Genomic DNA, 26,608 nt, shown 5'->3' on the forward strand with positions numbered 1-26,608 from the left:
TGACATTATGTAGGCATTTATTAAAATTTTAGTGACAGTTTCTGCTTCAAAAGGCGCTTGTTAGCTTGTTGTTGTGACTGTTTTTCGCGGATTTTGAAAGAACGCAGATCCCCATTGATTATGCCCCGTTCTCAAATTTTCAGAAATGCAGAATATATATCGCGATCAAGAACTTAACAATGATTCATTCTCGGAATTAAGTGAAGTCTTCTCGAGACCTCAAAACGAATACAAAATACGACTTCGGAAGTGCCCGCTAACTACTTCTGTGCTTCAGACTCGGGAGAAGGGCCACGTCAAAATTAAATATGGGAAGAATTCTGTACAGACTTAGACTCAGCGTTCCTCGGTACGGGTACATCTCTCTGAAACGTGTCACTATAAGACGGAGATGGAAATAAGCACATTGTTCTGCACTGGACTAGAACTTATAATTTAGAAAGTTATATTTGATAAATAAAGTACTTATAAGATCAGTGCTATCTTATGCCTGTGAGACCGGGCCACTGTCAAGATCGGATGAAAGACTGTTAAGTATATTTGAAAGGAGGATCTTGAGATATATCTTTGGACCAGTGGAAGAAAATGGAATATGGAGGAAGAGGTATAACCATGAGCTATACAAACTATTTGATGAACCAGACCTTATTGAATTTATAAAGGTGAAAAGGCTTGAATGGGCTGGACACACAATACGTGCCAGCGAGAATAGAACGATTAAGAAAATGCTTAATACTAAACCAGAAGGAAATAGGAGAGTGGGAAGACCAAGATTAAGATGGGAAGAATGTGTGTGGCAGGACATAAGAATTTTGGGTGTAAAGAACTGGAGGAATGTAGCATCGAATGGAGAAGAATGGCGAGCAATCCTGAGGAGGGCCAGGGCTCACAAAGGTCTGTCGTGCCAGTGATGATGATGATATTTGATAAATCTGTTAAAATATTTCCAAGGTCAGTTTATCTATTACTATTTTTAGATCTAAAGCATTTAGTTCCTCAATGTCTGCTCCAAGGCAGAAAAATTAAGGTTCAATCTGATGGAAACCAAAGGATACCAACAGAACATTATATTCTTATGCTGTAATTCATTATTTTCACCTTGCTCCATAGAAAGAACCCCATTTTTATGCTGGGTCTTTCTCCTTTTGGTGTTTCATGAACACTGTACCCTGTTACGTAAAAATAAATAAGGACTGTCTGTTAATATTTTTCTCTGACGAAATAATACACAGCTGCCCAATTCGCAGTATGTGGTCCGCCAGTTTCTTTTGTACGGCCCGCGAGACTACACTTTCATTCCCCAAAATATATTTAAACTTCTGTCCTATTAAGAAAAATGCGATCAATACTGAAGGGAAAAAATCGTGGGAGTAAAGTAAGTTCTCATGGCTCTGAGTGTCAAATCGATTGCTTACTTTGGCTAGTACGACTTGAGATACGTTTTCAAGATCAGTATACTCGTATATAGAGAAGCTGATAATCGTTCAACTTCCTAAAAAATTCTCTGCCTTTAATTGAAACCGAATAATCATTTCCATGTTCAGAACATTCATCACCCAGACCAAACTGTAACTTCCTATTTCCTTAAAAATCATTTTAATATTATCCTCACATTTATGAATTGGATCCCAAATGGTCTCTTCTCCTTTGGGTTTCCAAATAAAATTGCATATCTCCCATCTCCCCCTTGCGTGCTACTTCATATCCTTACCATCTTATCCCCTGATTTCATCATCCTTGTAGTATTTGGTGATGCGTACGCATTACGGAATTTCTTATTATGCAGTTTTCTGCATGCTCCGGTTACTTCCTCTCTCCTCGGCTGAAATGTTCTCTGCACACTTCTCGAGTGGCGTCAATCTACAGCCATATTTCTCTTCTGGGTAGATCATTCATGTCAGAGTAGACCTTGACAATGGAGAACAAGAATATTTCCGAATATTTGCTACGGCTGACAGCCCGAGAAGATGTTAGTGAATTTATTTTCCGTGAATGCATCAAATAGTATGTAGACATATTCTTGCTGCCTGACATTGTGTCCATCAGCCACATTAAGTTCATGTGGATTTAAATGTACCGTTTTTTATATTAAATAAAATTTATGATATTCATATTTCTTGTGACCTGACTCCAAGGTTATTTATTTGTATTTTTCATAAAAAGCTATAGACGCATTCCATTTCTTTTTTAAGGAAGAAAACCGTTGCTCAGGTTGAACCAGCCTTTCAAGGATTAATACCAAGAGTTTCGTTCTTCACAGCCAATTTTTGCCTCGAGGAGGCCGCTCGGTCGGTATAGTTCGCTTGTGGACTAAAACCACGAAGTTTGTTTTTTGTTTGGTGACAGATTTACTATGCACAGAACACAAAACTTTTCTCTGGCATCTCTTATTACGACAGTATATTTATACATAACATATGGTTGATATGAGTTTGAGCATGTCCAAAGCGAAAAGCGAACCATTCTCAAATTTGTCATGCCAAATCCTGACAGTTTTAATGTCTTAGCACCGCCTACAAATACTCGCACCTCAAATATTCACGCACAACGAGTGGTTTGTACCGAGACAGTTCAGCTTCCTGGCGTTGCATTTGACCTGCTCCCTAGGGATGACCGATTATCCTGATAACTTTCATGACTTTGCTCGGTTTCCCTGTGCTGTAGGAGAAACAGCAGCACAATTCAAAATTGGACACAATTTGTCCTCTTCCCTTCACTGAATATTATCGTCGAATTCCATTCTATATTATCCCTACCTCAGGTAATCATGCAGGAACACGAAACAACCTACGCATCACTAAATCATTACTTGCTCTATGCTTATTATCATCAAATATATACTGTCACACAACAACGCGATATAGTGATTACATTTCTGCGGAATGTTCAGGAAGATTGTGATTCGATTACAGAGGTTTCTCATGGTTTATTTTATTGTTGAGTGGTTATAAAAACTGCTTTCGCAAGCAACACCAATAGTATGGCATTACTCCGGACACCGAAACCCTTGGCAGCAGGAATGCGATCTCGAAAATATAAAACCGTACACATCTCATCTAAATACAGCCGTGTTGCTGCTTCAATGTTTTGTTTTATCACCTCAAGCTGTTTTCATTTAATTCAAGTTTTATGACTAATTTTATTTACTATTTTAAAATTTCGTATCTCTCTGCTTTAAAATATAAATGTATTTCAGTTCTCATGCTACTGTACTTTCGAAGCGATTTCATGGTTTCTCTATCTGCAGCCCACTACTTGTTACTTTTGTTTGTTACAGTGTCCCATGTGCTGGTAAAGTATGGTACGGATGAGCTATGCTCTGGCTTCAGCGTCATTGGGTGTATTATTATTATTATTATTATTATTATTATTATTGGAGGGGGTGGGTTTCCCCATGCACTGCGACCAGTGGTCTATTGTACGTCCCCCTGTGATATTCTACCAGTCTCTATACCCTACCGATACTGGTGCGTGCCATCAGTCCCGACTCAGCCAGCGAGTTCGGCCTCTACTGGCTCAGCGGTATCTAGATGCTTCCCCCATCTACCAGAGGCGTTAGAGACTATTGTTGGGCGGGAAATGTCCTGAATTTGGCTCAGTTGTCCCCTTAGGACATGAGGTTCTTTTACGTGCCGTAAAGCTACGACACGGGGCCCACGGCTTAAAGTCCCTCCCGGAGGACTTGTTCCCTGAATTTTTCCGCCCTTAAAAATTCCACGACCTCCGCCGGGTTTGAACCCGCGTACCACGAGTCATGAGGTGGGAACGTTACCTCTAGACTACGGAGGCCGCTGTCATCGGGTGTAAGAACTGTATCTATGGTGGTGGAAATTTCATTACCCAAACCGAAAAGTTAAGCTTTTATTTAGTCTGTCAGCAATCCGAATTACCAGTTCATCTGTGTCGTGTTTAAACCGAGCAGTGAATCAAGACTATCGCCCCTCCATACTCACCAGTCGCTTTAATTGAAAATACCTTGCAGAAAACAATAGCAGCTGAACGACTGAGATGTCTTTCCTTTTAGCACGAGTTGTCAAATCAATTAAGACCCCTGCATAAATTTCCTCTCATTAGAGAACAGGTATGACAATAAATGTAGCATTGGATCTGGTCTGAAATAACCTTCACAGCTGCATGTGACGGAAGAAGATCGGGTGTTTCCTAGTAAACGACACGTCCTCGTAGTACAGTTACTGAGATCAGCAACATGTGTGCATACGAGTCGCATTCTTGGTAGACTTACGAAAAGGACAAGAGTGGACGGTGTAATTCTAGTTCTCGGAACGACGTCTTTAATATTTTTCATCTATAGTTAGTTCTGAGACCGCCTATGTGATATAGTGGTCAGAGTTCCTGGCTACAGATTCAGAGGTCCCGGGTTCGATTCCCGGCTCTAGCAGATTTTCTGAGAAGTAGTGGGTCTGGAAAGGGGTCCACTCTGCCTCGTGAGGATAACTGAGGAGCTGTTTCAAGGAAATAGCGGCTCCGGTCTAGAAAACTGAAATCAACGGCCGTGGGGATTCGTTGCGCTGACCGCGTGACACCCTCTAGCCGCAAAAGTTGGTACTAACTTCGCCGACAAGCGGCGGTCGCTCGGTCGGCATAGTTCGCTTGCAGACCAGAGGCCACGATGTTTGTTTGTTAGTTCTGATGTTCATTTGCTGCAAATATGTTAATAAGACTAATGCTCAGAAGAGAAACAAAACTGCAAAGACAAAATCCCATTGAGCATGACTGACAAGAGAAAAATCACGCTAAATAGGTTTAGGAATCACCGCCATCACTATCAATTGTATTTCGTAAAATGTATATCATGCCACAAAATATTATACTGAAGTCACAGACTACAATAATGTCTGTTTTAAACCACGTGCCCATATTCATGTGTGATGGCAATTTTGGTAAATGTGATAACATTTTATTTGAGAGCTTCTTGTAAAACATGGACTAAAGTGGCTCGTTAGGACTAGAATATAGTTTTTGTGCAGATTACCCATAGGCTACGCAGTTTCACTGAAATCAGTTACATTATTTTTAACATGAAACGCACAAACGAAGACACTAACGTGAACTCCTTGAGATACGCAAAATTCATACACCTTGTGAGCTGACTCTAGTCAGGATTAACAAACGTAACGATTAGTACTGTCAAAGCTAACGGAGAGATTCGTGCGAAATAAAAGTGGCCAAATGGAACCGTAGTTCGGAGACACATGAACAATACAATATATACAGTTGTAATTAAGGACGGAACGTTTATTGTACGCTCCGACTCCATTACGCATGCGTCGTGAGTTTAAATGACATTAAATGACAAAATTCATATACGTTCAGGGACACGAGGTGTAACTGTACAAAGGACACAGGTAGCTACGCGTAGATAATTCACCTGCTTTCACGCTTAATAAGCAGGCACTTCTTTCACAGAGTTACTCTGCATCTCTTAAACACGCGACACTTTACATGAATTTCATTTATATTATTATATTAATATTATGTCGGATATGGGAGCAGGGATAGTGCAGTCGGTACAGCGAGTGGCTACGGGTTGGATGATCGGAAGTTGGAGTTCGAGGTCCGGTAGGGTCAAGAATTTTCTCTTCTCCACGTCGTCCAGACCGGCTCTGGGGTCCACACAGTCTCCTGTCCAATGGATACCGGGGGCTCTTTCCCCATGGGGTAAAGCGGCAGGGGCGTGAAGCTGACCACTCACCTTCAACTAGTGCCAAGTTCATGAAAATGCGGATCTATACATCCACTACCCCATACGCTCTCATGGCTCTCACAAGGACAATTTTACCTTTTTATTTTGTCGGATTTTGTCCATTTTCAGATAAATTTGATACATAATTTTTCGGGGGTTAGCCGTGTTCCCGTCTTCTAGTCATCATACTCGCACTAACAGATGTGTTATTGCTTTTTTCTTTCGTCAGTAGTGATGGTTGGAATCGAACAGGAACTTTTCGAATATTACTCTAGCATGCCGAAAGAGACCTTCTGTTTCTTTTTTTTTTCTTTTTAGCATACTGGCTTTTGACACTGTCCAGCATAATAATAATGGTAACCGTACTTGGGATGATCAGTTAGCATTTGCCTGGAGGGCTGCTTTCAGAATTGAGTGTATGTGTAATAATGTAGATTTAGGTGCACTGAACAAGATGTTTTTGTCTGTCACTCCTGTCAAGAGCCGTCTCGGTGTACGAGGCGCTCAGAAACAAACTTATTGTCAATTTCTCAGCATTTCGGGCTTATATTTATGTAACCATTCACCAGAATAGCCGGTCACGGTAGTCGAGCGGTCTAAGGCATGTACTGTCTTCGCTCGCTTGGAAACCGGGATCGTGGGTTCGAATCCCACTCAGGGCATGGATGTTTAATTTGTGTGTGTGCGTTTTTCTGTGTTTGTGTATAGGTAGAGGCCTTGCGATGAGCTGATCACCCGCCCAAGGAGTTCTACCGAATGTGTAAGATCTAGAAAAACCGAAGTGACTGGAGAAGTTCATGGAGGTAGGCCTAGGCCCACTGGGGCTGTAGTGCCAAGGAAAAAAAAATACCAGAATATCCACACAAACACATTAACACTGATGTCAGCGATACAAATCTGTCTTGAGTTTAGTTTGGTCCTGAGATCGGCGAAATTTAGCTTCAGAAATTACATGGCTGTTGAAGACACTGCAGCCTAACTAATAGAATTTGCCAACTGAATGTGTGACAGTGAAACATCCCCATGAGAGCGATGAAGTATGAAACCTATGTAAAGAGAGATGAGGACTTCCGATACTGAGAGAGTCGTTAAATTGCCCAGAAAAAAGAAAGATGTCTTGAGACTCGGAGAAAAATATTCCGGCTAATGTTTAATCTCAGAATGAATCCTCCTGGCGCAATTCTTGTTCGTACAAGAGATGAAAAAGAAGAAGAATTACATAAATGGTGACTTACAGTGCGGATACAAAAATTAATAACTGTTCCAGACACGTTTTTCCGTTGAGAAACTTAAGCCTCCAGTTTACTACTGCGGAGGAGTCGCCTCGTGACGAAAGACAAACACGCATGAAAAAAATATATATGTTGCTCTCGTCGTAATGCAACGTTCAGGTTGTGAATAAACAGTTCATATAGGCCTACATGTGGAAGATTTTCTCTGGTGTTTGAGTGTGAATGTAACTGTCCAACTCAAATGAGTTCTTCCCTAAGATTCGCACACAAGAAGCGTCTATTAGCACAACAATGAAGCATTCGAAGGTTACGCTTTCAAATGTGTTGAGCCGTGTCAGAGTTTCCTGAAATGGGAGTGGAAGTGCCTAACTCAGTCTGAGGTACCATACGTAATTAGCGTCCATTTGTCTATAATCCGTCTAACTGGCAATAATTTTTATTTTGCACTTCAATACACTCTCTTACACGACATGTTTCGGCCTCAAACGGCCATCTTCCGGTGTTTTTTTACAGATATTAAATTAAGATTGTGTCGAAACTGCTACACTGTTTCACTGTTCCAATTCATTTTAATTAAAAAGAAGACTACAGCGTATGGTTTTTTTAAATGAATTGGAACAGTGAAACAGTGTAGCAATTTCGACACAATCTTAATTGAATATCTGTAAAAAAAACACCTGAAGATGGCCGTTTGAGGCCGAAACATGTAGTGTTAGAGAGTGTATTGAAGTGCAGAATAAAAAGTGTTGCAATTTAGACGGATTATAGACAAATGGACGCTAATGTGAACAATTGCAACAGGATGCTGAAATACAGTACCCTTCGTAAAGTTTCCTTGGGCGTTCTTTTTGACTTAGGAAGTCCTTGTTTGATTTTGGCATTCATTTGCTGCCGATGCAGTTAAAATATCTTACAACTTATACATGACCGCCCAAATTGGGTCAGGTAACGCTTCTAGCTTGAATTTGAGAGGTGCCCAGTTCGAATGTCGGTGTAGCACATGCTATCATAACTGCGTGTTTTCGTGACTTTCTTCAGTCCATCCAGTCAAATGCCAAGGAACAGTAATTCAAAGAATTAATGTAAAATATTATATTAATGCCGTCAGACCAGGAAGGCGCACCACATGCATTTCTTATTTAGTGCTGTCAATGTCCAGGGTCCTGTAGGGGCCGACCCGTTCGCCGTATCTCTAGGACGGCTGTTTCTCCTGTTCATAGGTTCCGTGTAACGGCACAGATGTGTCTCTGGGCCTGACTTCTCGGTACACTATCAGCATTCATTCGCGGTCCTGATAAGGAAACCATGTTCCGGTTGTGAGTAGCTGGGAAACAACCGCTCCTGACACGAGAACAATTTACTATAAGCTGTGTAACCTCCTGAACTACTACTAGAAGTCCAAGTGATGATGTAATACCGACTGTGTGAAACGTTCATAGCGGTGATCCTAAAAGTAAACGTCCCTTCACAACTCACAAATCTAACACGAAAAGGAATAACAAAAATTCGAAACCCAACAAGTATTACACAAGAATCCCCCATCAGTTGCACATGTAAAGAGAAAGAATTCTGGCAACGAAACTTGTAATTCGGTTCGCGAAACAGCTGTAAAACGTTTGAAGAACGGCACCAGAATGTTGCATTAGCCAATGAAATGTTTAGGAAGATTATTATTAGCGGAATGTGGGCCGGCGTTCCGGAGGAGTCAGAACTGAACAAAATGAAATATGACAGACAGTAGTAATATAAGTAGTTACTATAGGATTCTGACGATGGTGTATAACACACTGATATATTGGGTTTCTGGACTTTATCCATCGTCCTGGTTTTTAAGATAACAAATAAAAACACGACGTTTCGGAAACTGGATCTGTTTCCGTCCTCAGGTGAAGGAAAAGGGAAACACCTATTCTGTTGGGTCCGTTAGAAAGAGCTAGCCTCAATCACAATCCTTCACCTGAGGACGGAAACAGATCCAGTTTCCGAAACGTCGTGTTTTTATTTGTTATCTTAAAAACCAGGACGATGGATAAAGTCCAGAAACCCAATATATCAGTAGTAATATAGTTCTAAATTTTGAACATTTAAAAAAAATTGACAAGAACGGTTTTAAATGTCTCAAATGTAAGTCTGTCAGCAAATTTTCTGACTGGCCCACTTCGAAAACCTTCCCCCCCTCCCGGACAACTAGCTCTTCCCATAGTTGGCGGCACTGAGTATGTATTGAAAATTATATCTTTGGATTCGACTATGGAACCCTTTTACGTTCTTGATGTGAGAAACCAAGTTTCACATCTTTATAAGACAACAAGCGAACTTCTTTTATATATAGCCCTATTTTAATCTTCAGAAATAGCGGTACGCCTATAGGCTATTCGTGGCCTACAGACCCGTTGTTAAGCGCCGATTCTGTAAACAGCGGCCTTTGCTAGGCAATGCTCGCAGCGGAAGGCTTTAAGTATTCATATAACCACTATCATATACATTTTAAGTAAAATAAATATATAATAATTTGGAATGTTCAAGATAGAAATAGATAAGCAGTGATCCATCAGAAACAGCACTAAACTCGTGTAACATTTACCACGCAAGTCAGAAAGGTATTTAAGTTTAGCTTAAGGTGTTTAAACTGGAGTTAAACTACACCAGAATAATAAATAAAATAAATAAAACTATTCCTGTGACAGGCCATGGAGGCCCATAGGGTTGTGAGACATTGAGGGTCCCGCATTATCAAGAAAACCGGCTCACAGATGGCAGTAATGTTGTCAGCCTTACGCACCGGCCGCCCTTTAGCCCCCAAGGAGATTCCTGGTACTCATTTCTATTAGAGGCTGAGTTGACCCCAGGGCCATAGTTCGGCTAGAATGATTAGGTCAATTAAAAATCCACCTCATCTGGAATAGAACCCGCAACTTTCCGGCTTGTAGCATAGTGCTTCAACCAACTACGCTGCCGCGTGCCCCCATTTGTTTTTGTAGTTCATGTAGAAATCAACAGATTGATTTCACTGGCCAAGAAATTCCATGTTACGGAACCCAGCGATTCATCACAAAAGCCCATCACTAGTTCAGAATTTTACAACCCATTTCTCTAAGATCCATTTCAGTATTAATCTCCCATGTAGACCTAAGTTACTCAAGTTGTCTCTTTCTTCGAAATGTTAAAAACAAGATCTTGTAAAATTTATTGTTTCCAGCATTTGTGCTTATGTCTCACATAACTCATCTTAACTGGAAGTCCACAATAACACAGAGTCCAAATGAGGAGGAAACATAGGAACACTGAGAACAGAGCATATGTGTGGTCACTGTGTAATTTCATGATCTGGCAGTGAGTCACTGGCACAATGAACAAAGTACACCAGATCTGGACCTAAATTAGGTCCTAAAATCTGTCTGAAGTGAAATTAAGCGCTGTTAATGCTTACATTAATAATACATTATGTGAGCCACATTTGAAGCCGAAGGTCAAGTCAGTTGAGTGTAATGATATTCAGCTGTGACCCCGTGCTTAGCAGCCGTAAGGAAATGTTAACAAGGTCCATAACTAAAGCATAGCACAGCTGACACGCTGCGCAGATGTTTTTATACGGAATGTGTCATTCGGGACTAAAAGTCCTATTAGTCAGCGAAGCTCTCTTTGTTTTTATTGTGTTATATCAAACTGAATTTAGTATCGCGTTACAAATGTTTGAGTTCTGTTCTCTGGGTTCGAGTATAGGTTTGGAATAAACCATTTCTTGGACCAAACTCAGAGAAACAGTTATTCCTGTATGAAGTTGGCTGAATGCGTTAGCTACAACTTAATATTATATTATTTTATTATAAAAGTTGAAACTGAAAAGGGTTGGTTACCTCAACCATATTGATGACGATATGTGCTTATTGTATTGGAGGAATCATGGCTGACAAGAGGAAACTTCCTTCAGTGCAACTTTGTCGACCAGAAATCTCGCATGAATTGCACTGCTGAGTGCTGAGTTAGTTGCTACGTGAATTAAAACTCTGAAAATGCAATCTCAGGACATGATACAGCAGAATCCAGTCTTTTCCTCTAAGTTCACAATTATTTATTCGTAACATATCACTCCTCTGTGAAAGTGTAGCATTTTAAACAAGAATTTTAATTAAACGGAAACATAACTTGAAGAAAGCAGTCTTCTGGGATGTGGCATCGTGTAGATGTGGTGTTAACCGACGTTTCGGAGGAATGTATCGCCTCCATCTTCAGGGTAGAAGGTTCTCACGGTCTTTTCGCTTACGGATTTTCTTATTTTTCCTTCTACCCTGAAGATGGAGGAGATACGTTCCTCCGAAACGTCGGTTAACACCGCATCTACATGATGCCACATCCCAGAAGACTGCTTTCTTCATAGTCACCGCCGTGAAAACGTCAAATCTTACGAAACATAACTTGCTTACTCTCTTGTGGGATTGACAAGGATTACTAACTATGAAAGAGAGTCCTTCTTGAGGTGCTAACATTTAACATTTAGAACACAAATATGTATTACCGTGTTCACAAGAGCCCATTACTTGTCCCTATCCAGCAAGATGAATCCGCTCCTGATTCTCCCATCCTATATACTTAAAATCAATATTAATATTTCTCTTTTCTGTGCCTAGGTCTTCCACATAATCTCTCCCATCAAATTGTTTGGCCGAAAAGAATTCTATGCAATTTTGTCACGTGCATACTGCATGACCCGCCCACCTCATCCTCCCTGATTTAATTACCAGTATTTGGCTAGAAATGCAGATTATGAAACTCCTCATTATGCAGCTACCTCCAGCTTTATGTTATTTCCTCCCTATTAAAAAAGTAAAGTTGTCCGTGTGCCCAACTAATTAAGCACTACGCCACGAAGGAATATTAGGGAGAAGATGTACAGACCCACAGTTTCTTGACCTCGTCACTAGTTGGAGGTGAGTGATCAGCTTCACGCCCCTGCCGCTTTACCCCTGAGGAAAGAGACCCTAGTACTCATTGGATAGGAGGCTGGGTGGGTTCCAGAGCCAGTCTGGAAGACTGGGAGAAGAGAAAATTCTTGCTCCTACGGTTATTCGAACTCCGACCCTTTGGTAGTCCAGCCCGTAGCCAGTCGTTATACCGGCTCCCTATTTCCTCCCTATTAGGTTAAAATATTCTCCTCAGCACCCTGTTCTCAACCATCCTCACTCTCCATTCTTCATATTAACAAGGAATGATTATTAATTCTATGTTTTCTATTTCACAATGTATAATAGTCTTTCCCCCTCGTTGGTGGCTCCACCTAATCGTGGTGAGGGGGTTTGAGTATGCCAAGGACCCTGAGAGCTAGACCAGCGGTAGCGTAGCTACTGGCAGGGCCTCCCTTGCTGGACAGGTCAAAGGGTAGGCATCAGACGAAGAGAGACACCAAAAACTGATGCCGGAAGCAGCGTCATCAGCAGCGACTTGAAGCACAGAGTAAATAATGCTCGAGATGGTTCAAGTTCGTATAGCAACAGGCGTGACCAGAGTGGTTTGAACGCCTATTGTACTGCGATGTGGAAAGCAAATGGAAAAACTACCACATTATCACTTTTCCTGGATAGTCTCTTTCCAAAAACAGAAGATCGCATTAAGTGGAGGAACTGTTTTGGAAGAGATTGTGGACCTGTCGTCTGACAGATTACTGATGAATGAATGAATAGTCTTTATCATCATGTAACTAAGTGTCCAGAGGAAAGTTTTGAACCAAGAAAATCACTCTCCCTGCATATGTCTCATCTACCCAGTGAAGAACAGTAGTCGAACACAATTCTACGTATCAGAATCTTCCTGGGTTGACTACTCTTCCGTATTAACTGATTTCCCGTCAGCTGGAAGTAACTTTCTCCAGTCGTGGTGCCATTAACAAATAATGGGCCAATGGCATTTATATTCAATACGTCACACGCCGCCATTAATTTCCTCCCTTTAGCTTTCGGAAAACAAATGCGGATTCTCTTCCCATACGTACCTCAAGTTTTGTTTATTCATCTCAACCCCCATTACAAAAATACTCCGTCAGCAAATATTACACCATTTACGATGGCTTATTTATTTTCGATGTTATAGAGAAACCACACACAACTCACCCTTCTGGACCCTTTCCTGTGAGATATTGCAATAGCTGCAGTTTATATTGACGGAAATTTCGTTCTTCAAGATGTCATGACTTTAGCGTCAGTGTGCTCAAAATTCCGAGGGGACACGCGGTAGCGTAGTTGGTTCAGGCACTATGATTCAAGCCGGAAGGTCGCGGGTTAGAAACCCGATGAGGTCATTGGATTTTTTCAATTGACCTAATCCAGCCGCATTATGGTCCTAGGGTCGACTCAGCATGTAACAGAAATGAGTACCAGGAATCTTCCTGAGGGGTTAAGGGCGGCCGGCGCGTAACGCTGACCTCACCGCCATCTGTGAGCCGATAGTCTAGAGAAAATGTGGGCGCCTCAACTTATCACAACCCTATGGGCCTCCACGGCCTGTTACAGGGATAGCTTTACGTTTCTTTTACTCAAAATTCCGAGTTTATATACTGAGCAGGTTGCTTTAGCCGTCTAGCTCCACACTAGAATTCGGGACGTGATTGCTTCCAGTCTCAGCCCGAACATCTGCTATCCTCAGGATCTACGTCATTGATGGTTCTGTTTCAATTAACGACGCTTCTCTAACTTCTTATGTCATGTAACTTCGAATGGTGGGTCGATTTATGAATGGTGAACACTATGGAAAAGAATGAGTAATTTGCATTCGGACCAGTATTTCAAACTGTGCTTGTCTCTGATATGGTGCATAGGTCCATTTAACTAAATACAAGAAAAAATAACTTGCGTTTATACTGCTAACATGTTCTGTTAGCATTATAATTTAAAACTGCTCAGTGCAGTGTCTGTAACATTATCTCTTTCAGCAACAAAACTAATACCGAAATAAGTTGCAAGTAACTTTAGCAGAAGCGATATTCAGAAATTGAGCACATGGCTCTGCATGCGTACTTCAAATGGAAGTTTTTTTTTTTTTGCTAGTGAGGTGGGACTAAGTCCCTTGTACTGCGGCCACTTCTGCCTATTGTTCCACCCCCAGATGATAGGTAAGGATGATTGGGGAGCAATTGGTGGAATGAAGATTGGCAGGGGAAACCGAAGTACTCGGAGGAAACCTGTCCACCACAAATCCCACATGACCAGACCCGGGATCAAACCCGTGCCGCCGCGGTGGGAAGCCAGCGACTAACCGCATGAGCTATGACGCGGCCCAAATGGAAGTTAAACATTGAAAATGTTAAATTTCCCTCTTCCCACTCATTTACTAGCTACTTGTGTTTGTTGCCTCTGTTTTGACAGGACTTGTGATTTTTTGTTTTGGTGATGTTGGTAACACTCGAGTACCACTTAAAAACTCCCATTAGCGTTTCAGTCTGTGATCTCTGAACTTATGCATATGAACTTCCACAGTTTGCAGTACTCGACACTAGGTCACACGCCATTTCAAGGCTTCTCTCCAACCCTTCCCCGCCCCCAAACAGTGACCAGCGACTCTGAGCGAAGACAGATTTGTCCCAGAAAGGACTGAAGTTCAGTACTGTATTCTAAGCACTGTCACTGGTTTGTGTGTTTAGTAGCCCGACCGGCGACGTTTGGGAACTCTTAGATGGGCCATTTAATGCAATGCTAACAACAGGCTTTACACTCCTTCCATAAAATGTCTTCGTCTCTGGTCTGGTTGCTAGGCAGTTATATACGTATAGGCAATCCATTTCTCTTTCGTCTCTTGGTGAACGTTTCATGCATGTCGCGATCACTGTGCAGCGCAACGTCAGTAAATAATAGGCCTTTGGGCCTAACGAATGTGGGACCGTCACATCCTTATTTCTCTATAATATGAAATTAATGATGAGTAAAAAAACTCAGTGTTTTATTTCTTGAAGTGCCATAATTTAGCTTGTCAGTTTAGAGAATAAAGTTGTGTTACAGATGTCCGAGAGGAACTGACACTTTCAGTTAAGCTTTCAAAAGGAGAATACATGCTCATAAGATCGTCATAATAAATTAACAGTTTCATTTATTCAGGGCCGTTTATTTTAATGGCGAGAGAACCTTGGACGGGCAACGAATACAGCAGTTATCACTCATGGATTCGACATTATGCGTTTCGATGACACCATCTCACCTTCAGGTGATTTTTTCCTAATCCAAATTGGCGTTAGTTTTGTTGGCAGACTTGCTTTTATGTCTCTCACTCCTTTTTGTCGGTGTCTTTTATACCCGTGTAGTAAAGAAGGCACATCACGAGACATGGAACTTTGCATCATGTGGAACCTGTAGGCCAGAATGTTGGTCGAAACGAGCTCGACTAAACACAGAAATATAATTTCGGGATATTCAGGATGTGACTCTGTGGTCTAGTGGTCAGAGTCCAGAGGTCCAGAGGCCCCCGTGTTCGATTCCCGGCTCTAACAGATTTTCTGGAACGGGATCCACTCAGCCTCGTGAGGATAATTGAGGAGCTATTTCAAGGAAACAGAGGCTCCGGTCTAGAAAACTGAAATCAACGGCCGTGGGGATTCGTTGCGCTGATTACGCGACACCCTCTATCCGTTAAAGTTGGCACTAACATTTCGCCGACAAGCGGCGATCGCTCGGTCGGTATGTTCGCTTACGGACTACAGGCCACGTAGTTTGTTTTTAAGTCCTACTCAGAAATGTAGCGTCCATTTAAAAACTTACACGTGCACATCATTTCCTTTGAAACACTACAGGTAGCCTCGCTTCACGAAATTTCCTCATAAGGAACTTCATAATGAGCGAATTCCTTCGGCTTCGCTTGTCATCCAAACGGGAACTCGCTTATCAGAAATCTATTCCGAACAAAAATGAACACCTGCGAACGAGAGCAACGTCGCGTAGTCATCCATACGCTCCGCTCAGGTGTTCATCTTTCCTAAGATGTCGCTTTTACTTGTAACAATTTGAACAATTTTTATTGGTATTAGTCTAGTGGTCAGAGTTCCTGGCTACAGATCCAGAAATCCGGCTTTGATTCTCAGGGCTACCACATTTGCTGAAAAGTAGTGGGTCTGGAACGGGGTCCACTCAACCTCGTGAGGATAATTGAGGAGCTATTTCAAGAAAATAGCGGCTCCGGTCTGGAAAATCGAAATTAAAGGCCGTAGGGATTCGCTGCGCTGACCACGCGAGGCCCTCTATGCGCTATAGTTGGCACTAACATTTCGCCGACAAGCGGAGATCGCTTAGTCGGCATAGTTCGCTTGCGGACTAAAACCACGGAATTTGTTTTGTTTTTTGTTTATTTTATGGTATAATATGGTCTTCAGCAGTTGGTAGCGTACTTCATGTTTCCGATACTTAAGTGTTTTTTTTAGGCAACACTTTTTGTCATTTAAGGTCATTCGAATATCTAACTTCAGTTATAACATTTCGCATATGGGAAGAAGGAATTCGCATTAAGAAATTACGCTTTATGAAGTTATTCTGGAACGCAACTGTTTGCAAGAGCGGGATCGCCATTTTGAGATGATGTACTGTCCTTATGTTTGTTGCTTGTGCTGTGCCAGCAACAATGTTTGTCTCCTACTTCCGTCAACTCTTCAGGGCAGAGTGATTATTACTTGTACCACCTGTTTCAACATTAAAGATCTCTGCAAATAGAGTGTAGGTATATGTTTTATATAGTTCTCGGAATGAACAGTGATTATTTCCCTAATCAACATTTACCAGTCGGACCTTGTAATGGGGATGAAATGTTTTTCCTGCGAGGTATCAGCTAAATTTGTAATTGGAAGAAATTTGTTTTCCATAGGGTTAGCGCCCGCAGAACAGAGTACTCCGCGCTATTGTAAAACCTGACAGTTGCACACTAGTCCGCGAATTGCACATGGCTTTCAAAATTCCCTACGTGTGTGATTATATAACAAAATTATACAGGACATAGGCAGAAGTAAACCAAAACCATGTACATCCAAATGTACGTGATACTGGACAAGGAGAAGCCATGCGTAGGAAATATAAGAGGCTTGAACTTGGTGGCGGTCAAGCCTGAAACCGTTCACCTGACTAAATGCAGTTTCAGAGTAATTACGTAAGTTAAGGCACAACCTGCTGCATAAGCTTGCATTGACATAAAACCTCTGTATATCTCTCTCGTATATCTCGTTTAAATGTTGCTTAGTACAGTGTAGTGACAAAGGCTGCACAGAATCCATAATAACCTGGACACCGTGGCAGCGTGGATATAGTCCTGCTGAAACTACGGTGCAACAAACGTAGCGCATACACAGAGACTTATTCTCCTTCGTCAAAGAGGAGCCCCATTTCGAAACACGTATATATCTAGGGGAGAATAAAAATCCTGGCAGTGGTTCTCGAAGAGACTGAAGCCAGGAGTGACTGTGCTGGCGATGACCAGCAGTAATTTAAACAACCGACCGATCATAGGGTTCCTTCCTGCCTATAAATATAAGAAAACTGACAAACATTTTATGTGACCGTCGTCTGTCATGTTTACCCCAAAGTCTCTACATCCATGGAGCAGGGCTCTTCTTGAGAAGAAGATACTCACTCGGCTGGTAAAGCAATGCTCCACATTTTATGAAACCCGAAGTTTCAATACCTTCCTCATAAGAGCCCATCACTGAATTATATTCTGAGCCAATGTATCCAGTTCACGTCCTCACAATCTATATCTTCACAGAACCACTTTAATGTTATCTTATGTTACCTCCAAGTCTGGTTCCTTCCCTTCAGTTTATCGATTAATTTGGGATATTTTGAAATATTCCTATCTGTTCTACTCCCACGTGTTTCTACCATACAATTCTGCTAGAGCTAATTATCCTATTAATATTTGGCGAAATGTACATATTAGGAAGTACCTCCTTAAGTAATTCTCTCTATCCTGCCAATTTATATCTTTTCTGTCCAAATCTTGCCTTCAAATCCCTGTTCTGAAACGTACACCAACAGAGTATGGGCTCGAGGCAGGAATGGCATTGGGATACTGGTATTTCTGTTGCTTGCCGGGATAATATAAGGTCTAGCAGTTATTTGGGGAATATTCAGAGCAAATCACATTATTAATAGGATTGCTGCTGCAAGCATCAGTATTTTGAAACAGCATGAATTTGTTTTCATGCACGCTGAAGTGTCACCTCCGTATCCTCGTTTCTATTGCAAACCGTTTCGGAGTTGTTAAAATAATACACATTAGGAAACAGAACCCCAAAACAGTGGTTTTGCACCAGTCTGCTGAACAGAACTCTTCCCCCCAAAACAAAACTGTTTATTTCAGTAAACATCCATACAAATTCCGGAAAGTTCTATAATGAAATGTATTTAAGTACACCTATATGTCAAATATTAATCGATTTTGGAAACAATAAAAAATAAAGTTGATGCCATATAATTTTGGAAAGAAACTCGATGTAATTTAAATTTCATGTATATAGCGCGTATTCTTCTATTTTATGCATACTTCCTTCAATTTATACGTAATTACTGAGGAGTTTTGGTGGAGAAGGAGGGGGAGGGGGCAAAGACTGTTGTAGGTTACAACATATTTTTCGTATGGGCGCCTGTACATTCTGCAGCACGAACGAGAGAAACAGGAAGATCACCGCATAGCTGTCACGTCAGATGACTGCATCAGGAACTGCGTCCTTGACATCCAGTTGATACAGCTGGAAAAACTAAATCTATTTTTAATCTCCCTGCCGATGTAGAGACTAGATATAAGTTCTGAAAATTTCGAGTCTATGTCAGGTCCTTACACCACACTACTTCGTCCGACAGTTAGTGGGCTTACGGGAGAAGCAAAATAACAAAATGAGCAACTTTATAATCTGAAATAATCACCAGACAGCGTTAGGTCAATCATATCAACACAGCTGAGACTGCGGGGACTATGGAACGTACGTGTCAGACGACGATACAGAGTTTTGGTCGCATAATCTTAAGGGAAGAGATCGTTTTGGAGACCTGTGCAAAGGGTCTGTCAACAGGATCCTCTAGAAACAAGGTATGAGGATGTGGATTCGATTCATCTGACTCAGGATAGACCAGTGGTGGGGCTATTGGGAACCGGTAATGCATTTTATATTTATGGTCTTCTAGTATGTGACGCCGTGTGGTATGTTTCCTGGGTTCTGAACCGAATGCTAGCAAATATTCGCCTGATTCAGTGTGCTCTTCGCCCCACTCTTCCGCAGATGTTTAAATTCTGTCACTAAAGTAATGTGCTACAAGTCGGAAGGTCGCGGGTTCAAATACCGATGAGGTCATTGGATTTTTTTCAATTGACCTAATCCATCCAGCCGCACTATGGCCCTGGGTTCCACTCAGCCTCTAACAAAAATGAGTACCAGGAATTAATAAATAATTTGCCTGGGGAGTAAAGCGCGGCCGGCGCGTAAGGCTGACAACCTTACCGCCATCTTTGAGCAGACTGTCTAGATAATGTGGGACCCTCAACGTCTCACAACCCTATGGCCCTTCACGGCCTGGTACAGGGATAGCTTTAATTTTACTTTACTTACTTCACGCTTTCAGTAGTTCCTGTATTCTTGTATCGGGACATATAGCGTGTTAGTAGCTTTCTCTGCCATTATTTCTAGATCAACCTTCCTACTATCATTCAAATATTGTCTTAAGATGGCTGGTCTTATCTTGCAGAATGTTGGTTTTTTATCTCTTCTTGAGCTTACAAATTCACTACGTACACATTTCGTGTAGGTTATTGGTTTATCTTATGCCTGGTTGTTCAGTGTGTGTCTGTGTTATTGTATTTCATCCTTACGCGATTGTTTTACATCTTGTTATCCGTGGTCTATTTCCTACTGCAATAGTGCAATAAGAGACAAAAACCGACACTCAACAAAATAAGACGTACCAGCAGAGAAACGAAGAGAGATTGAATGCTTTACATTTATGTGCTGGCAGACTGCACATCCGACAGTAAAGTAACACTTCTAATAGGCTTGCTTTAACAGTTAGAAATACGGGTATGACCACAGTGTGAAAGTTCGAGGTTGTATCTAAAAGATTTGATGTAGTGGGAATCTGTAATACTGGATAATATGAACAGAACAGGATACAAAAATATACATTGGTCTAATTAATTTATGGTTCTTGCTGGCTTAACAAGATACACTGAAGTATTTGTAGGGAAGTCGTTTTCATGGGTTTAAGTTCTTCCCTACACTTTTTGTTAAGAATGAATACTAGTCAACAGGCTTATACTCTGTTTAGTGGAAATGGAGTTTGTTGAAGGAGAAGTCGATAACTACTCAACTAGTATAAGAATTTCGTGCCTTTCATGAAACCAGAATGTTCGTTATTCTGTACAACAATCACAACATTGGACCATATCCCGATCCTGATAAATGTGATTCTCACATGCATTCGTTGAAGTTACATTTTAATATTACCCTCNGTGATTCTCACACGTTAGAAAGTGAATAGTGCAGCGGACCAGAATGAGACAATTCGAAATTCTCACATGTATTCGTTGAAGTTACATTTTAATATTACCCTCCCATCTATGCCTGTTATTCCTAGTGGTACCTTCGCTTCATATTTTTCGAGTAAAATTTGATTTGCGTGTTTCCATTCTCTTCCCCCCCCCACCGCTTTGTTTAAATCTGTACCGGACGAAATTATTGGCAAACATGCAACGAAGTTGCACGATGCTGCTAGTTCACACTAACCGTCTGCAAAGCTGGCTGTGTAGGAAATAGGCGACAGCGGATGAATTTAAACGGAGCATTCATATGTGAAACGGCGATGCGTCTCGTAATTATCTTGTCGATCGCTCATTTCTCTGAACTGTGGTCTTCAGTCGCGCGCGGACTGCTTCCCAGCCGCTCCCTACCCGCCAACGGAACGAAGAGAATGAACTCCGCTCTGTGTCGCGTCGCGTGATAAATACAAAATTATGTACATAAGAGGCGTACAGGCATGGGAGCAGGAACGAACGTTTTCTGGGGCAGTAGTCAGAAAATAAACTTAAACACGCTTAAGACTAAGTATTCAGGACTGAAGAATATTCCTTAAAGTAATTTTTTATTGTTAACATTCGGTAATTTCCTTTTTTTATTTAATCCTGTTTCTTTCAATCCGAGGGGTGAGGGACTACTGTTCCCCCGCCAGCCGATTCTCATGAGCATTAAGCATATATATGTCCAGTCTCTTTTCGGATTTTTTCGGGTTTATGTACGTCCGAACAAGCCGTTCATTCAGGTTCCATTTCTTTTACAACATGTAACCCTTAACTTTATGTAAGCTCCTCTTCTACCTATAATTTCAAAAGAGCACGAAATTAACTCGTTCAATTTTACATAATAATGCTTGTTATGCAAGTGTTTACACCCTTCGTATATTTGAATATTTTGTTTTAAATCTGATATTTTATATATGCATATTAATTTTGCTATTCTGCGCTGTTAATTCAAGTTGAATTATGCAAGTAACAGAATGTGCACTTTATCTCTCGAAGAAACATTTCCTGCCCCCCTCCCCCCTGGAATGAGAGTGTAATACAGAGAATTAAGAATAGTCTTCAAACAGATTATCGTTAATATCTCCTTGAACTAAATCGACAAATATTCTAAACAATTTCACAGGTGTAACTTTTGCCGCTACTGCAGTACGCGATAGGGTTGAACCTCGCCTCTACGCCTGCGAAACTTACGTTGAAATCTCAACATTGCTCTCTTGCTTGTTTAATTAAGAGTGCAAATTAAATTCACTCTCCATGTAACCACGTGTCACAGAGAGGACTGCATCAGCAATTTAATCAATATTTCATTACTGTTCTTTTTTGTGCGCAGTGGACAAGAAATGAACCCGGTGGTTTCCAATGGAATGAATTCCAGCAGAATTAGGTAGCGTGCATAAGGATCTGAAGAGGGCGGAGAACAACACATGCTATTAAAATATTGGCATATTTTTGTGTCTATTGTAGTCTTAATTCCTAACCAACCTCATTATTCGTGGCGATGCTTACAGCAGTTTTTAAGTTGACACTGCGATTTTAAACAGAAGGAAAGGTCTGGGTGAAATGAACACCAGGAATATCTAATCACTATCCGCTTACCCCAGCTGGCTCCGGTACGGCCCAGGAATTGATGTGTTTCAGAATTCCAGATGAAAATCCTGAATCCTTCCCATTTTCCCAGTTTGGGTGGCGGTGTGTAATACTGCTCAGCTTTCTTCTCTGCCATGGTTGCACTCTATGAAGTGGTAAAGTACCCTCCCTGTGGGCTCTCACAGGTGCAAAGAGGGCCGAAACGCTAAAGCTTCGTCGGGATATTGCAACTCCAGAACTGGCCGGCGAGCCTCTGGAGATCGGCGCTTTATCCAGGAGGATGCGCGAATCGTGACGTACTTCCTTTCTTATCGATCGGTTCCTTTGATGACAGTTCAAGCTGAATGCACTGCCATCTCCATCTCTTGACAAGTAATCGTATTAAGTGGACGATTCCTCTTCAGCTCGTAAGTAGAGAAAGGACATTCGTGCAAGCCCCTTCCAATATGCGAAATTCTATTACTTTACCTCCGTACCACGTTTAAGACTACAGGTGAGTTGGCTGGGTAGCGCGACAAATAACTTCACGCCGGTCTTGCATCTAGCGAATTTAATGAACACTTTTATCCACACATACCCAATTCACAACTTCAGTGTTCCAATCACTTCTTCTGCTATAGTCACTTCCAGACTTCAACTGTCTATGGCGGCTGCTATATTTCAACTGACCTTCCATTCTTATTATTTTTTTTTGCACTTCCTGTCAAAGTCAAAGTCAAAGTTACTTTGCGACTAACGGTAAGTCAGTCAGTAAGTCTTGGTGTCGAGCCCCATATGAGGCTCATGACCAGATATTAATTATTACTGTTTGACAGTTACGGTCTTATTTTTGTGGGGTGCCCTCTCTGACGAGAGGACGGGTCTGTCTTTTGTATATGCTGCTGGCCCTTGCCAGCGCAGTCTTACTCGGGTCCGAGTCCCTTGGGACTTGCGACCATATTTTACTGTCTCGGAATTGAGACTTCCCTTTTCGTCGCCTCCTACGACTCGCAGGGTCACGGTGGAGGTATTCGACCCCGCCTCCACACGGGGTTGTACTTCCTGGTGCATTCACCCCCTTACATAGGCCTTTCGCGGATCACACAGAAAACAGCCTATATTGTTGAACGTGTTTACCGACCGATTGCCTAGCAACGATCGCTGCACGGATTCCACTGTTACGTGACGTCACAGCCTAGTAGCATTGCTTAATTCATTTAGTACAAGGGCAGCTTTGCCTTTTTAGGAGCTGGACAATTGACAGTATAATAGCAATTAAACTTACAAACACATGACTTCAGGTGCATTTAAGGGCTTAAAGTAACAATTTACTGCCTCAGATCCATATGCCTTCGGCCTCTCCAACACTTTGATCGCGGGTTCGAATCATTCTCGCAAGGAATGCCCATGTTTTCTCTGTTTGTAGAGGTTTTGCGATGGGCTGATACCCGTTTATGGCTCCTATAAAATGTCTGAAATGGATTCATATTTTCAAAAGTTAATTCTGAGCTGGAACAGTACTAATGAAATTTATTCATCTTTGTCAGAATGAACTCTATTTACAGCCAACCTGTCTTATATGGGTTACCCTACCAGGAGTCCGCGCTCCCGCCAAGCATAGCTCTCCAGGTGATCAAGGCACAAACCTTGCCACCACGTCAGTACAGTAGCCCAAGAGGAGGATGTCTGGATCCTCCCTTTCCCTATATCAATTCAACTTTTATAAGTTAGGCTTACTTTTCAACAGTGAAGACCGAGGCAGCCGGTTTCCCCGAAATGTTGATAACTTTTTCAGAGTTTACGGCGTCACATCCTAGGATACAGCAATCTTTGTGTTGCATGTTACATGCTTAACAGTTCACCAAAGCACGGGTTCCCATTACATGCCGTAATTCTTGTAATTTCTTTCATCCCCACGCCTCGTGCTTCATGCTCTACGCTTCCTGAGTATGCAACCTTTTTATGATTTGTGATACAAGACTTCCTGCTGGTCTGACCGCATACAGTGACGCGCTGGAGGAAAACAGGCTTCAGAAATTCTTAGAAATTCTCGTGGTATTGTGTCAGTAGTTTGAATCATTTCATGTTTTGATCTTAATTTTGTTTTATATCTATTTCGTCATCAGACTTGTCTAGAACTATAACACACATTTCTAGTCCACTGCACAGAGTCGTTAATTGTGTATGGAACCCGAAGTCCCATTGCTGTGATCACAGGGGCCCAAACTGCATCACATCCTGAGCCACTTGAATTCAATTCCACACTTACATATGCTTATTTAGGCTTAATTTTAATATTATCCTCCAATCTGCTCTTAAATTTTTCAAATGGTCTCTTACTTTAGATTTTATGGCTGAAATGTTCTGTGCATTTCTAATCCCCTGCATACGCACTACATGATCCGCATGTTTCGTCATAACGCCCTGTAAAATTGGGGAACCCGGTAGCATAGTTGGTTGAGGCACTGTGCTACAACCTGGAAGGTCGCGGGATCGAATCCCGATGAGGTGGATTCTTTCAATTTACCTAATCCTTCCAGCCGCACTATGTCCCTGAGGTCGACTCAGTCTCTAACAGAAATGAGTACCAGGGATATTGCTGGGGGTAAAGGGCAGCCGGTGCGTAAGGCTGACAACCTAACTGCCATCTGTGAGCCGATTTTCTATAAAATATGGGAGCCTCAACGTCACACAACCCTACGGGCCTCCACGGCCTGTTACAGGGATAGCTTTACCCTTTACCCTGTAAAGTTATATGGTAAAGAGCACAAATTATTAAACTTCTCACAACATAATTTCCTCGAAATGAAATTAATACCTGTAGAGGCTTAATTTTGTTCGAGAATTCTCAACTGACGACTCACCTCTATCTCGTGCCAATGATAATTGCATGTACAAACTATTTGAACATTAAACACTCGGAAATTTTCCCGCAGAAAGTATTGAGGTGTATTTAGAGGGACGTCATATTTCGAACGGCTAATTAATTAATTCATTCTTCTCACCACTGTTCGTGGTAATAAGAATCTTTTTCTTAGTTTCACGCTTTTTGAAGTCGGGCTGTGGACTGTTTCTATTTCTTCTTATCCCACGTCCTCCTCCACGCTGGAAATGTGTAATATTTTGGTTATGTAACGACGGCTTCAACTCCAAAGATGCCGAACTCTGGGGCCAGTGATTCATCAGTTCCCCTTTATCCAGGTACATCTAAATTTTTCATATGTGCATTGATCGTATCAATATTGGGCGGTTAGTTGTCCGTGTCTCATTCTTGACACGTGGATTCAATCCGAGCACAGTCCATAAGGAATTTGTACTGGGCAGTGTGACGCGGGCAGATCACAGTGGCCGTGAGGTCTAAGACATGCATTGTCTTCGACCGCTCAAGCATTGGAGTCGTGGTTTCGGATCCCACTCAGGGTATGGATGTTTTCATTCATTGTGTTTTTGTTGTCCTGTGTAGGTAGCGGCCTTGAGGCAGCTGATCCCACGCCCAAGGTGCCTACCGACTGTCTATATGATTAGTTTTCTTTTTTTAAGTTTTCGTGGAGGTGGAGTGAGACTGAGTCACTTGGTACGTCGGCCACGAATTGGTCTATTCTGCCAGACCAGGATGATAGATGATGATAATGTGGAACAGTCGGTGCAATGAGAATTGACAAGGGAAACCGAAGTACTCAGAGAAAACCTGCGACACTGCCACTTTTTCCACTACAAATCCAACATGGACTGACCTGGACTCGAATCCGGGCCCCCGCGGTGGGAAGCCGGCAACTAACCGCCTGAGCTATGGGACGGCCGTCTATATGATTAAGAAACAGAGGCCAAGGTCCGTCATAAACTGTAACGCCCACATAGTAAGTAAAAAAAGTAAAAAGTAGAGGTATCCCTGTAACAGGCCGTGGAGGCCCATAGGGTTGTGAGATGTTGAGGCTTCCACATTTTCTAGACAGTCGGTTCACAGATGGGCGCAAGGTTGTCAGCCTCATGCGCCGGCCGCCCTTTACCCCCAAGAATATTCCAAGAATATTCCTGGTACTCATTTCTGTTAGAGGATGAGTCGACCCCAGGGCCATAGTGTGGTAGCGTAGTTGGTTGAGGCATTATGCTACAAGCCGGAAGGTGGTGGGTTCAAGTCCCGATGAGGTCATTGGATTTTTTTCAGCTGACCTAATCTTTCCGGCCACAATATGACACTAACGCCCACAGAGTAGTAATAGTAATATAGTAGTAGAGTGACACTGATCCCAGCCCTAATCACCGGTCCAGAAATGTCCCATCTTCATCTTCAGATACTAGCATTACAGGACCATTTGAAGCCGTACCCGGCTTCTATCATAATTTTCCACCTCCTTAGCATACTAAGAAAACTCTCAAGTAGGCCTACATTACTCATTTCACCATTACTGATCATACTGGTAACCGCCTACAAAGATACGTGGTGCCATAATACTGAAGGTGGAGGCAGCATGTTGGTTACCACCTGAGAAACCACATGGTGTTATGACCCACAAGACAATCTTAGCTTTCAATGAATCTTTGTGAATTAGGTAGCGACAGTTTAAAGTGAACCGATTCGAGA

The 26,608-nt window shown here is 41.9% G+C and overlaps 1 protein-coding gene across 1 annotated transcript in view; it reads right to left on the reverse strand.

The window, feature by feature from the left end:
- LOC111872180 (sodium/potassium-transporting ATPase subunit beta-2) overlaps nt 1-22,305 on the reverse strand; it is a 38,617-nt gene extending 16,312 nt beyond the window's left edge. The window contains exon 1 of the mRNA XM_023865797.1: nt 22,057-22,305. Within this exon, the coding sequence (XP_023721565.1) occupies nt 22,057-22,183 (127 nt within the window). The 5' untranslated portion in view covers nt 22,184-22,305. The remainder of the gene's footprint in view (nt 1-22,056) is intronic.
- Nucleotides 22,306-26,608: the final 4,303 nt, after the last annotated feature.

This window comes from Cryptotermes secundus, unplaced genomic scaffold, assembly GCF_002891405.2.
Source record: "Cryptotermes secundus unplaced genomic scaffold, Csec_1.0 scaffold828, whole genome shotgun sequence".
Lineage (NCBI taxonomy): Eukaryota > Metazoa > Arthropoda > Insecta > Blattodea > Kalotermitidae > Cryptotermes > Cryptotermes secundus.